Raw genomic sequence first — 14,993 nt, 5'->3', positions numbered from 1 at the left:
AACAAGCTGAGCTGAGCTGAGACTGAGCTGTATATGGAAAAAACTGTGGAGCAGCTTTATATATCCATCTAATGGATAATTACCCACTATATGTAAAACAAGTGCATTCAGTGCAAATGTTCCCTGATTTAACTGGGGTTTACTGTATTTTACTTTATGAGTACTGTAACTTATCCAGGGCAATCCTTATGATGCCAGCATATTCTAAAAGAAAATAAACTTCTAGTAAAGTCAGAGTTTTACATCCCAGAAGGACTGATGTGAAATTTCCACTGGTTGCTCTTCACTTTCCAAAATCTTTTCTAGTGCACCAAAAGCTTGTGTGAATTCTAACATCATCTAAGGACACAAAATAAATTAAATATGCCATTTCCTTATTAAAAACATGAATTATACCATTTGTTTCGATGCAGAATAGCACTCTCTCAAACATCAAAGTGTGATTTATCAAGCAAATAATCCCCATTCTGCCCTTAAGAACCTCCATCTGTGACATGCTGAGTCCAAATATGTTCTTCCTTTGGTCATTTATTGGTCTGGTCCCTTGCCTTTCATTTAACAGCTAAATCCTGTTAGCCTCTTGGTGGTACCTGATGGAGCTAAACCCATTTAGTCTAGATAGGCCCTGTCGCTGCAGTACTCAATGGACCTAACTGAATTACACTAATCCTGTTTTAGAAACCCTGAGCGGTCATCCAAAAAAGTATAGGTCACTTTAATGGTGATCAAATGCTGTAAAATATGATCCATTATTAAAAGGTTTACTGTTTTTTTGTCCCCATATGTTCACAGAGCACACCACTGGACCTGATTGAAACAGGCAAGACTCTCAAAGTCCAGGCAGAAGGACCCCATCTTGTCAGCTTAGGAAGTGGCCGTCTGAGTACGGCTATAACCCTCCTGCCCTTGCCAGAGGGTAATTATATGATTGTGCGAACAGAAGGGATGCCAACTGAAAAACTGGGGACTATGAATTAAGATTAGTATTGGCATGTTTTTGTGTGGTGATGTACAGGAAGTTCACAAGAGAGGACAAACCTCATTGTACTGTCCTCTTAGCTTGACTATGCTTCATCTCATGAAGAATGACAAATAGAGGACTTCTCCTCCCCTGACACTGAGGAAGAATGAGAGCGAGTATAAATCCCAGAGGAAGTGCATTTAGTGCACTATTCATCAGTGAATCATTTTATAATGGATTGAATAATAATTTCCTGTTCTCATGTTGATAGATGGATGGATGGATAGATATATCATTATAATGAATAAATTATATTAATATTGGTGAGATCCACCCATATGATGGGTCTAGTATTTACTGAAGTTTATATTTAGGACTGAATATGTAGGTTTCAGCGGTTTCTTGTAAATTGCATTCACAATGGCAGTGGCTTTAGAACAAGAGACAGAATTATGAAGCTATGACCTGACTTTGACACAACCCCCTGTTGCTCCACACTGTGTGGCTGAGCTTGATTGAGTGAGAGCACATTTGTATGACTGCCTAAAAATGTCTTCTTTTAAAGAATGAATTATTTTCATCTTCAGTCTAAAGTGCAGCATATCCACCCCTATCACTTGCTTCCTACCACTGTCTCGGTCACATCTCCTCTCACAATAGGCTTGGGTTATGGCTCTTTTACTCACATCTGCTTCATAAACACTTTGAAGGAAATAATAACTCAGACAAGTCCATTCAATGGAGGGAGGGGTGTAGGGGGTTTGTCTATCTTGTCTTTGTTAAAGAAGCAGATATAAACCTGTCATTTTGCTGCAAGCCTCATACTACAGTATCTCAAATATTATTATTAACATATATTCTAAGTTTAGTAATTCATTAAGTGTCATCTTTACAATACATCCTTTTTTTAAACCTTATATTGGCCATCCTCATGTCTAATTAGTTTCAGTTTTATGCAGCAATAATCAACTGAATCTTTGTCACATGTTGCAGGGAAGACTACACTTGGTCATGGGAACACAGACATTAATATTCAGGGTCCGGGTGTGACTGCTCAACATTGCTACATAGAAAATGTGGGAGGAGCCATCACTCTATACCCCTGTGGAAATTTGTGCTCAATGGATGGCTTACCATTTTCCAAACCTGTCAGACTCACACAAGGTAAGCAATGCCTCATTTACAGTTGGTCTAGGTTAAGGTTGCTCTGAAGCTTATGAACCTGATTTTACTTCCATATACTGTAGGCTCTGTAGAATAGGTTACAAAAGGAGGGAGCTTTATTCTTAATGTGGAATTTAGAATAGATACATTGCAGTCTAAGATTTAGAGTCTAAGAATCTGAGGATACATTTGAATTCCTTTATTTATTCATGTGAAATAAAGGCACAATGTGTCTTGCTGATGGTTTATTAATTTTACTTGCTGATGGTTTATTAATGTTAGTACTTCTAGTTCTACTAGTGTTAGTAGTTCTTCTGGAGTTTTAGTTTCATATTCAACTGATTGCCTCGAAATCTTTTGACAGTAAATCAATGGATGCAGCCTCCACATCAGTAAAATACATTTCCAAATTCCATTCTAAGAGACTTCGTCATCGAGTGGCTCCAGTGGACAAACGTTTCAGCTATTATGAGACTGAATGGTCTGCTTGGTTCTAAAGTTAGAAGGTGGCATATAAGTAAAGAAGAGTTAAGGCCTTTGCTTAAATTCAGAACACTGTGAATCTTCTGCATAATGCAACAGCTGACATGACATCAGATATTTACCATTTCACAAGATTGCATATCCAAAGCTAGAATAACTATAGGCTATGTATTTACCCATTTTGTGTTAATACTGATAAGGAATTGTTTGAACATCCCTTGACCTTACACTACTCTTGAGCTATTTCTGGTTGTCCAGTTTGGAGTCACATTTGTGTGTATTTGTGTTATACATGGGGACATTGCCCTATGATGATCATAAGGCCTTTTTAACCTTCCATTTGAAGAACTTGACCTTGCCCTGCTCTGTTGGGTTATTTCACGCACCCTTGAATCACATTGCTCTTTACTAGTTCTATACATTGGGAAAGTGTAATGCTACAGAAATGTGATGTTTTATTTGGTTTCTCAGAATATGTGTTTTATCTCATTTACAGCCGCTGTAACTATTTGTGTAAATCTATAGCAAATGTTAACCTTTTAATGGTGCACCTAATCATATATTTTTGACGTTTATCTAAGATAAATTAGTTCGCGTATAAGGGATAGTGATCATGTTGATCCAGATGAGCTGATCTGCAGTCCATCCCTCTGTTAGCACTCTGTGCTTGACAATAACATGAGACAGCAGGCGAGAGGACAGCTGTCCAACGTGCCACCCAACAAACAGCTACATTTGTCTTAATGAGGCGTCAATAGTCCTCAACAGTCTTTATTTTTTTTATTTAATTTAATTTTTACCCAGATTAACAAAAAATTGGGGGTTACAAAATAAAAACAACTTCTAGCATAACATCCGCGAAGTCCAGAGTTTCGCCACAGGAGTAGGGGAGAGTGGGGGCGGTTGCAACACTTTTTACATTTCCTTCAGTTTCTCAGCGACTGTTTGTATTAGAAAGACAAAATATATATATATATTAAACCTATATATATCACCTACCTGCCCATACTGTTGCAACATGTGTACATGTGATAATATGAAAGTAATTTGTACTTAAATGGACCCTGAAAAATGTTGCAACTGTCCCCACTCTCCCCTACATTTCTATCTTAAATTCCCCGGATATCTGACACTTTGTCGTATTAACTGCTACTTTTTGTCTTGTCCGTTTTCTTTGGTCTGGCGTGGCGATGACAGTCGAACAGGTGACAGCTGTGCTGTTTTGTGTTGTAGCAGAAGTCAGTGAGTGGTCTTGCTGTTTGTAGTAGCGCTTGACATTACCAATCACAAAAGCTGCGGACACACACGAGCTCAGCGCGCTTAACTTCATGCGACGCACAAGAGCTCCACAGAAACACACTGACCGCCGTTCCTCAGCGATTCCAAGTATTTTCAGTTGATTGGATATAAGTTCAAAGAGTTCTATTTTCCAAATCTGGTAAGTGAAATTGCTTCGTCTTATCTTCAATATTTTACCAATTATTCACCTCTTACACTGAAGTTTTGCGGTTTTGTATTGCATATACACCATTAACCATTACTCCGTTTACTAATCCTTGTGTTGTTTAATGTGTCATATCACAAATTATTAATGGCCTAAGTATATTAGAACCAAGTTGTTTTGTTATTTTGTTCCGCTCAAAAATCTAAACTGTAGCGGACTATAATAAATAATATAGCTCTTGTTGCATATTTTTCTAGTTAGTATTTTAAGAGGCTTAACTTGAATTTATTTCAGTAATTTGTGTAGTAAATTGTTTATATACAACTAACTTAAATATTGTTTAATGGTCTTCACACACTTATGGTTTAAAATGCATACTTATTTAATGCTCTCATGCACTTTTTTGGTAATGTTGGTAATGCTCTTAAAATATTTTAATATAATAAAACATCAATGCATTTTCTCTGATTTATTTTTTGACCTTCTACTGAAAATACAAAACACTTTTCTGACCTCCTTACACCCAGCCTGACCCCTCTGATGCCCACTTGTGCCAAACGCTTGTTTGATTGTTTAGTCTTTGGTTGTGTAAATAGATGTTACAGTCTGTCATCAGTGATTTGACCTTATTTGTTCTGTATCACATTTTTAGGAAGTATACAAACTGAATATTTTCTTTCACTTGTTTTTCTGAGTAAATTCTCAGTGGCTTGTAACTATTATAGATACTGAGATTGTACCCCAGCATTTAGATTATTACTGAGTTGAATAATTTGATTGATTTTTTAAATATTACAGTATGTTCTTCCTGTAATCTCAAATATGTGTCCATGTTCTCAATTGTGTTTGTACTGTACATATTTGTGGCAAAACTACAGAGTATGGACACTGTATGAGGCACATGGTAATAACAGAGAAAGCAGTTTAATTTTTAAAAGACTGACAATTCAGCAACAGTGACAGTGATTTATGTACACTGGTGAGCAATTGTGGAAAATAGGGATTTACATTTTCTGATGAATAACGAAATTGCATTAAGTGGAACTCATGTTAGTGTTGCATGTCACATCCTGTCCTCTACTGTACTGTAAGTCAGCAATGAGTCATACTGATCTTATATTCTCTCTGTGCCAGTGTTCATTATGAAATGGAAGTCTGACTCATAATTCACTGGCATTTTGACAGACTCTGCATTGATCCCTCTGCCCCATTAATCACACCACCAGAGGGATAAAATTATATGAATGTATAGGAGCTATATGTATGCATTTCCTACTAATAGACAATCTCAGTTTAATCTTTTTGTTGAACTCTATGATATGGCAAGATAAGCCATGATGAGTTGCAAGAAAGCATGTAAATAAGGAGGACACAGATTCAGGCCATACAAACACTGTATCACTTGTACTGATTGCTTTTTGTTTGGCTTTATTAAGTTTCATCCACACCCCTGTTTCGTTTCATTCAGAGGCTCTAGATTACCTTGAAATAATAAAGTAATATTTATGAAGATATAATTACACTGTCAGCAGATGGAAGCACAAGATGACTTTTCGTGATGTAAACTGCCCCATTCAGAGTTGTTGGGTATGGGGCTGGCAATTCCACTAGATAAAATGTCAGCTAACTTATAAACACTGTGTATTTCACAGATCCTATGACAGATTTAATTGTTTACCCTTCATTCCTTTAAAATGTCATTACTGTAACTTAGTATATTCAGATGCAGTATTTAATTCAGTCTTTTTTAAAATAATATTGTTCACTTGAATAAAAACATTTGGTTTAGAATGTCCCTCATAAAGCACTTTTTTATTATAAGGTGAACTTTAATTTCTATTGGTAAGGTAATTCTGTTTTTCTTAATGTTTTGCTTACATATGCTTCTTTCCTCAGGGTGTATGCTGTGTTTTGGTCAGTCATCCTTTTTCCGCTTTAACCACCCAGAGGAGGCCATCAGGATGAAGAGTTTGATCCCTGGTGGAAGCCCTGGATTTACCAGTACCTACAAGAACCACTCAGGTATATATACAGAAGCAAGATTACACTGGCCTGGAATCTGGTAGTGTAAGGCAACTGCTCTGGATGCAACGTGGAGCTAAAATCGCTGAAGGCAAGAGAGAGAGCTAAATTTGTGAATAATGGTGCACATTCCATCTATTTAATTACTAAACTTTACCGCAAACGGGGCACAGAGAGGCATTGTACCCTAGATAACAAGTTCCAGACACTGCTCAGGTGAATCAAATCTGCCTAAAATAACACAGCCTAATCCTCCCTCTTCAATATCCATGTTACCGGAGAAACCTCCAACTGTATCTTTGCCCATTCAAAACACTGCTCTCACTCATTGAGTATTGACTCATTTGAAATAGTCTAGAATCCAGGAAGTGATGTCTTTGGAGGAGAAATTGCTTAGAAAAAAAAAAGGGAATTTGAATGGCCGCAGGCACTCTGTCAACTGCTGGAAAGTCCCTGCTGGGTGACTTTGGCTTTGACCCTGTTAGTTTAGAATCCTTGAACACCATATTGGACATTTTAAAAGAAAATGACACCATGACAGTGATGAATATCACGTTGTTATGATGCCAGTGTGGGTGTTAACTGTTGTGTGCATCATTTTGTTTCTGTCTGACCCAATAGGTTTTTTAGTCATTAGTAAAAAAAAAAAAATCATTGAAATAATTATTAGGTCTGATTTAATAGATACTTGTCTACACTTGGAAAATAAACCTTAACTTGCTATTCATTTTTGATAATAATTAAAATGCATTATATATTTAACAAAATGGAACACATTTGCAATTACTTATTGAACAAATAAAATTATTTCTCACCATAAAAGCTATGAGCAAACAGCAATATATATATATATATATATATATATATATATATATATATATATATATATATATATATATATATATATATATATATATGTGTGTATATATATATATATATATATATATATATGTGTATATATAATATATATATATTTTTTTTTAATCCCATTTTTTGTTAACCTGGTACATATCTTGTATGAGTTTGCTATGTTTGATATCAGTTCATATTTAGGATTGTCAAGTAATGTTGTTTATTCTCCACAGAAACCCATGGGCAAGTCAATGGCAACCACCTTCCTTTGCATGAGCGACCTCGTCCTGGACACGGCACTCTTGTGCGCTCTATTGAGAAGGACATTCAGGACATAATGAATTCTCTGTCTATGGATGAAGGCCAGACTTCTTCATCTGAGCAATGTAAAACAAAACGCCACCCCATTCCACAGTCTGCCATTCTCAACGGGAGCGGCCACAGTCTTGTCTCCCCTCCAACCAGTCCTGGCACTTTGTCTGTGAGCTCCAGCTATGAAAATACCAGTCCTCCGTTCTCCTCCTTCTCCACCCCCTCTGTGGTTAGTAGTCCAGAGGCTTGTTTGGACTCCGCTAATACCCTTTCCATCAGCTACACCCAGACTGTGAAGACCCCGGTGCCACATCCGCGCACTTTTGCATCCAAAACCAGTAGTTCCAACGGAGGGCTAAAGGATATAGAAAGTCCCAGGCTTCAAAAAGCCTTGACTGAAACCCCCTCAAGCCCTTCTACAAACAGTATAGTCGAGAGTCCACACCTGGCCCATGGTTCCTCTTCTGGGTCTGTCTCAATTTCATCTGGAGATTTAGGCAGACAGATCAATGCTAGGGTCACCTCCTCATCCTCACCAGCATCTTCTAGCCCCAGATCCAGTGTTGGCTCATCAGTCCAAGAAACGTCTTCCAGTCTTCAGTCCCATTCATGTGCACTCCATCCTCCAGACAGTCCCCAGTCATCCCACCGTGGTGTAGAACTATCCAGCATGCATCTTCCTCCTCTCAGCCCCTCCACAGCACGCAGAGGTGTCCTTGGGGTGCCAGTTCTTCCTGGAGCTCTACCCGGTGTTCCTTTGACCTCTCGTGGCCGGACTGTACCAGAGAGTCCTCGTCTTCAACGACGAGCCAAAGCTGAAGAAGAAATAGGAATTACAAGATTAAATGGCAGAAGTCCATCTCCTGTTTCTGCTCTTTTGAAGGACCAGCCTTGCTGCAAGCAGAAGACAGGTATCACCCCAGCTCTAGGTTCTCAGACAGGTGTGTCTCCTCTCACTAGTCCCCGTAACCAGAGAAAGAACCCAAAGGAGCCTCTGCAGGTTCAGCCGCGCACACGAGAACGCAAGAACAGCATTTCAGAGGTCAGCGACAAAGAGGAAGACCTACTTGAGTACCATCGCTGGCAAAGAGAGGAAAGGATGCGTGAGCAGGAGATGGAGAGGCTGGTATGTCTGAACTTGTGTGTATTTACAGTATCTGTCAAAAAATGATTCATTAAGTACTAGTTTAATCATCAAAATATGAAATAAGATGAAGGTACCCTATACCTTTTAAAAGTGTTGGGCCAGTAAGATTTTAATTATGTAAGGGAAACAGGTCAATTTAGCTCAAAGGGAATCATTTAAGATTTTAAAGGGAATTTGAACAGAATCACTGTTTCACGGCTGTTCACGGAGACGCGCCTGCGGTTCAGTGAACGAGCCGTTTAACATCAAATCTGCGCTGGATACTAATATCCAAACTATAGTGAAAACACTATCAATTAGCACAGTAACAAGATCGGCAGTTCAAGACATTAACTTGTAAGCACAAAACACAAGATACTTCTCTTTTCAATATGAATAAGGCTTTATTAGATAAATCTAAGACATATAAACTAATCTAACACATAAACGCACACACACACACATTCACACAAGTTGCAGGAAGGTCGAAAGTTAGGGAAAGAAGAGTTTAAGAGAATGGAAATATGGAATCCCAAGTTAACAGCAATACGTTACATTGCATAGACATGAACAACCATCAATCACGTAATTAGCGCTCGCATTGAGTTCCTCAATGGGGTTAAAATTATATTAGATACACCAGCACAACAAATATCTGGGAATACGTTGCCTTCGTTTGCTGTGAAAGGGACTCCAGTTGTTGAAAGAGGTATCCCGGTGTCGCTGATTGGCTTGAAGTTCAGTAGTGAAGTGACGTCTTGGGAAGCCCGTGGTTGTTGGGCGTTGGCTGAAAGTGCAGAGTCGTGTTCGCTGGTTGAAGTTGAATGGACGTTACAAAACTTAACTCAGAACACGAAACTCTCGAACGGAAAAGAAAAGAAATAAAGTTTGACGAGACTAGGTTGTTTTCTTTCTCATCGTGGCATAGTAGCAGCAGGCAGGCACGCTGGAACCGCGCTCAAAGAACATTGATGACTAACCGCATGGCTAGATGCTAAAAGCTAAAGCTAGGTAGCAAAGCTACAAGCTAAAAGCTAAGAGCAGGCATGACTGATAGCACAAGCAATGCTAGACTAAAAGCCGACATGGCTAATAGCAGCAGCTAGACTAGAACTAAAAGCAAAATTTCATGGGATCCAAAGTATTTAAAACTTCCTTGTTGGCCACCCCTCAAATGTTGCCTTGACCAATCAGATATGTTCTTGGGGTGGGTATCATAAATCATTTGTTTATCTTACCAAGCATGTGGTTCTTGCCTCACAGGGTCTAATTTTGGACATGATTCCTATAACATGATTATGATATATTTTACAAATAAATGATTGTCAGGACAATATCAAGCAAGAAAATGTGATTATTTGAATACTAGACATGACTAGGTATCCTATAGTTATCAAAAGACATACACAATAAGTGATTATACATGATAGTCAAATGTGTGGGTTACACGTAAATGAATATGGAGTTAAGCAATGGAATGATTCATTCATAAGCCTTTTTTGAGTTCATTCTGGTCCATATATAATGTATAAAAGCAGTTTCTTTGCCATTCTCTGGCAAAGGGACTTTTCTGTGAAGACAAAGGTTTAAAGCCCTTCCCCCTTAGGAATTTCAGTCTGGTTTCACTGGCTGGGGGGGGGGGGGGAAGTCAATGCAAGTATTTAACTTGATCTCCTGGGTTTACATGTGATGTCCAGCGTTGCATTCCAATCACGAACAATAAATTTGACAATCTCTTCTTCGAATTAAAATTGTCAATAATTGTTATATTGGTGTTAATGTTGAAAGCTGTTGTGTGAACAAGTTGGTTGGTTGGTTATCTTGCTTGGTTCTTGTGGCACTAGAACTGATTTATGACTTCCTGAGGAATTCGGCTCTCGTTTCAATGCACACAGCTCTGATAGACTCTTTGATTTGTCTGATTTGACTCATTTCTGCTACAATTAATACATTTATTTAGCAAGGATGCATTAAATTGATCAAATGTGGCAGTAAAGACATTTGTAATGTAACAAAAGATTTCTATTTAAAATAAATTATCTTCTTTTAAACGTTCCATTCATCAAAGAATCCTGAAAAAAAATTTCACGGGTTACACAAAAATATATTTATACTAGAGTAAAGACTGCTGAAAAAAAAAATCATCTTTGGCATCATTGGAATTAATTACATTTTCAAATTATAGTAAAATATAAAAGTTATGGCTGGCTTTTGGAGTGGACCTAGATTTAAGTGCTAGAGGTTTATATGGTGAGAGTTTTCTGGTGAAGACATGGAGCAGTCAGAAATAACACACAGATGTAAATTCCCAAGGCCTTTTTAAAAGCCCATATGCAGAACTAGTGGCTGCCCGAAGACTATATTTACCCAACACTATCTCAGTGCTTTGAGCTACCCTCTTCCTCATATGCACACACATACTGTCCTCTAGCAGTCTAAACATGTGTCTCCACCATATCCTCTAAATTAACCACATATAGACATCATCTCTCTCATTTAAACCTATTAAAAACCCCAGACACTCCTCGGGTGCATCTCAGATTCCCATATGGAACTGCCATTTATCATCTTTGTTACCCTCCACCTTATTTATCCATGAAATTATATGCATCTACTGTTCCTCTTACCAACTCCTTAATGCCGTTTTTATGATGAAGTACTGTAACCTTTCTTTAAAATAAAATACATAGACAAGGCTAATTATATGCGGCAAGCCACAGAAAATTCTTGTTATTCCCTTGAGAAAAGCTATTTTAGGATATTTACTATGAGACAGAACTGAATTAATAAAGAACAGGAAGTTGTTTTCCATAATAAGTCTCCGGTAAGCGTTTCAAGACAATGGTAGGATCATTCAGTGTATTATGAACACGTTTTCACTCTGTTTGGGTTAAACTTTGTCCTGTGGTCTCTGGTCTGTCTGGCACTGTTGTCATGGTTACAGCACAGCTCTGTCCAATAGTGTGGCAATTTGAAAGGTGGTGCTAGTTTTGTCCAAAAGAAGCTGAATGCTCTTTTTTTTTAAAGCTGCTATCTTGTTGCATCACATTTTTTAAAGGACTTTTGCCACATAAAAGCACAACTGAGCTGTATTTAGCACTAATCTCCATCCTAATGCCATAGAATACACTGACATTAATTGCTAGCATCAAAAATGATATTTCAGAGGTGTGACCTCAGAGTATTTCAGTGTTAAGATGTGTGTGGGAATAAAGATGGAACTGAAGTGATACATGCTGAGAATACCCTGAGATTTCAACTGGTGCTTGACCAGAGAAGTATTTGGGAGATAAGAAAAATGAAAGCAAGAAGTGAATTAGAAACAAAGCATTTGGAATCTGATCTTTTCTACTAATCCTGAAGTGAGATATTATTGCTTATGGGCTAATGTCATATTTACTCTTAAATCTGTGTTTACTCAGTTCTAGCTCATGGCCTAGTTGGCTTGAAAAGGTTTCTTCTCTGTACTGCTGTAGTATTTCTTTGCTCCGCCTGCCTTTTATCTCACAGACAAGCACACACACACATACACACATTCAGACCTATATTCTCTAGACAGCCGCATTCTTAAAAGCAATGGTTCTCAACTGGTTTTCCTTTAGAAACAAGATAATACATCTAACATCAAGTGTTAACCCAGCACTGAAACAAATTTGTTTACAGAGCAAAGGTTATGAAATACAGTGGGGGAAATATGAATTTGTATCCCCTGCTGATTTTGTAAATTTTCCCACTTACAAAGAAATGAAGGGTCTGTAATTTTTTTATGGTAGGTTTATTTTAACGTATAAAGACAGAATACCAACCAAAAAATATAGAAAAAATATTAAACTAAGGTTATAAAATTTATTTGCATTTCAATGAGTGAAATCTCGAAGTTTCAGCTCCCTCCACAGATTTTCTACAGGATTGAGGTCTGGACATGGCTACTCTTTGACCTTAATGTGCTTCTTCCTGAGCCACTTTGCTGCCTTTGCGGTATGTTTGTTTTATACACCTAACAAGCTGACATTAGGTGTAACTTCAAGACTAATCTGTGTTCCACATGGGCACATAACCTGTCTGTAGGAGCCAGAATTATTGCTGCTTTTAACTCACTGAAATGTAAATACATTTCTAACATTTATATAATATGTTTATATATATGTTTATGTTTTGGTTGGTATTCTGTCTTTATCCATCAAAATAAACCTACCATAAAAATGACAGACCCTTAATTTCTTTGTAAGTGGGCAAACTTACGAAATCAGCAGGGGATCAAATAAATATTTTCCCCACTGTATATAATACCATTCAAAAGTTTTTTTTTTTTTTCCAGCCTAACACATGGAACAAATTATTTTTGCCTAGTAAGTTGATGTCAATTTTGAGGGAGTATTTTCTGTGATCAATTTATTAACCTAACTAAGCAAAGGGATATGTCTAATTTCATTTGTTATTTTTGGGTCATGAGACTCGAGTAGAGAACTTGCATTGTAACCCCACACAAACACATACTCTTTGTCTTCAAAATCTGTCAAGATGTTTCTCTCTGGCTCACTTAGGTTTTGGAGGTTCCTGTCAGTGTGTTTGTGGAAGCCACAGAGAACCAAAGCACTTCATACTGTAAACCACATGAGGGCGATATGGCACCAAATTTTAAATGAAAGAAAACTTTTTTCTTTTTTTCTTTGTTTACCAGATTTAAAGCATCTAAAACTCAGTTTTAACATTAAACACACAGTTTTCCACTGCAATTAATGAAAACTTTAAATACAGATATTTAGTTTTTTTTTATTACTTAAGATTAAGAATCTGTTTAAAATCACCTCTCTTTAAGGATTAGGGCCCAAATAAACAACAGTCATGTCATAAAGTGGCTTCTGCACACAAAGGTTTAGTTGCTTTGCTTTTCGTTGGTGTGTGTCGTGGCATCTTCAGCATGCATACCAGCTGTGCTGACACCCTTTTGTTGGAGAAGAATGCTGTTGCTACGTTACCCATCAGTTAGTGTTTACATGCTCCAGTGCTCTGTCTGCACTCTCCTGACAGGGGAGACCTCGTTAAAAGCAGAGAGCATGTGTTTCAAGTCGTTTTATTGACCGGACTGGTGAGATAATGGCTCAGTAATATACAATAGACTTTTACAGCACTGAACACCAAGTTTGCCTTGTATCATACTGTTCATTTTCAGAGGTCTGAGTCTTGGGTCTGTCTTATTGTTAATTATGTCTGTGTAAATGATTCCCTAATTCATCAAAATTGAATTTGATTAGCTGAAATGGATGGCTTGTGACAGCACCGTCCCTTTCCATGCAATTTTAGTAATGCCACTCGTGTCATCCAGCCAAACTGAGCTGGGTATTGTCCATGTAAAATATAATGAGCCCCAATGCCTAGAGCGCTAGTTAGTCTGGCTAGAGCTACGAGAGAACTCCAGGAATTTGGCAGCCTGCAAGTAGATAATGTACACACACACACACACACACACACACACACACACACAAACACACATAATCAATCTAGGTAGAGTGATGGTAGCAGCTGACTATCACAACCAGGTGAGAGATCGTTTGAGGGTGCTCAGAAGTCTGGGGGTCTGTATTTGGGCTGAAGGAAAGTTTTTGAAAAGTGTATTTGTATCCCACCTCAAGCACTGTCGCAGATGTTCAGGATTTTTACATTTATACTGAGTTTAATGTGCTAAGTGCCCAATGAATCCACTAGGACGTTAAAGGGGTCACACCGTGTCATAAGTGGTCTTTCGATATGTTCTGTTGGTGTCAAGTTGCAGTTAGTCTAGAACAAACCAGATGAAGCTCTTAAAGAGCGAGTGAGAGTATTAACTACATGTGTTTACATAATTTCAGAACTTTTTGTGTGTGCTTGTTTCTAGGAGAGGCAGAGGCTTGAGACCATCCTGAATTTGTGTGCTGAGTATAATAAGAGCGACCCTCCGGTTGGTGTGGACAGTGGGAGAGTGTGTCAGTTTCCAGGGATGGAGGAGGTCTCTGTTCGGCGACCCGGTCCTGACCCTGCGAGTGTGCTGGCCCAGAGCTCTCACAGACAGGGAGAGAGTGAGGAGGACAACCTGAAAGAGGAATGTAGCAGCACTGAGAGCCAGCACCAGGAGGTACAACACACATACCAGATATGTCCCCACTATTACACTAACAAACTTGATGCACATACAGAGAGAGAAATATAGTAAGGTGCAAAGATCTGAGATCACACCGAGCTTCAAAACCTAATCTAAATACACAGGATTTGGATTTGGATCTTTTTTAAACAAAGAAGCATTTTGAAAACAAAATGATTAAGAAATATCCCTTATGAAACAAAAATAAGGGATTTTTTTTTTTTTTTAATATATTGCAGTATATTGGAAAATATCATGTAATATATTAGGCATATATTCTTATATATATTTATTTTTTCCAATATATTGCAATATATTGAAAGTGGCAATCATTTATATATTTTGCAATATATTATATAATATATGTATCATCAATATATTATTAAATGTATTCAAATATATAAAATATTAGAAAATAAAAAGGGAAAATAATATATTACAATATGTCGCAATATATTTTAAGAAATATATTGGTAAATATATTTTCCTTTCGTAAGGGATATAAGATTCT

General features: G+C 37.6%; 1 protein-coding gene across 9 annotated transcripts in view; it reads left to right on the top strand.

The window, feature by feature from the left end:
• LOC113074515 (pleckstrin homology-like domain family B member 1) overlaps window positions 1-14,993 on the top strand; it is a 37,867-nt gene that overhangs the window by 7,627 nt on the left and 15,247 nt on the right. For 8 of the 9 annotated variants that reach the window (XM_026247359.1, XM_026247363.1, XM_026247371.1 and 5 more), the window contains 5 exons: window positions 793-916; window positions 1,955-2,125; window positions 5,949-6,074; window positions 7,160-8,364; window positions 14,240-14,476. In XM_026247359.1, the coding sequence (XP_026103144.1) occupies window positions 793-916; window positions 1,955-2,125; window positions 5,949-6,074; window positions 7,160-8,364; window positions 14,240-14,476 (1,863 nt within the window). Of the gene's footprint in view, window positions 1-792; window positions 917-1,954; window positions 2,126-3,558; window positions 4,047-5,948; window positions 6,075-7,159; window positions 8,365-14,239; window positions 14,477-14,993 lie in introns of those variants that run through there. The other variant, XM_026247412.1, reaches the window with a different exon arrangement.

Source organism: Carassius auratus, chromosome 5, assembly GCF_003368295.1.
Source record: "Carassius auratus strain Wakin chromosome 5, ASM336829v1, whole genome shotgun sequence".
Taxonomy (NCBI): Eukaryota; Metazoa; Chordata; class Actinopteri; order Cypriniformes; family Cyprinidae; genus Carassius; species Carassius auratus.
The sequence above is the reverse complement of the archived record's forward strand: the minus strand, read 5'-3'. Positions and strand labels throughout refer to the sequence as shown.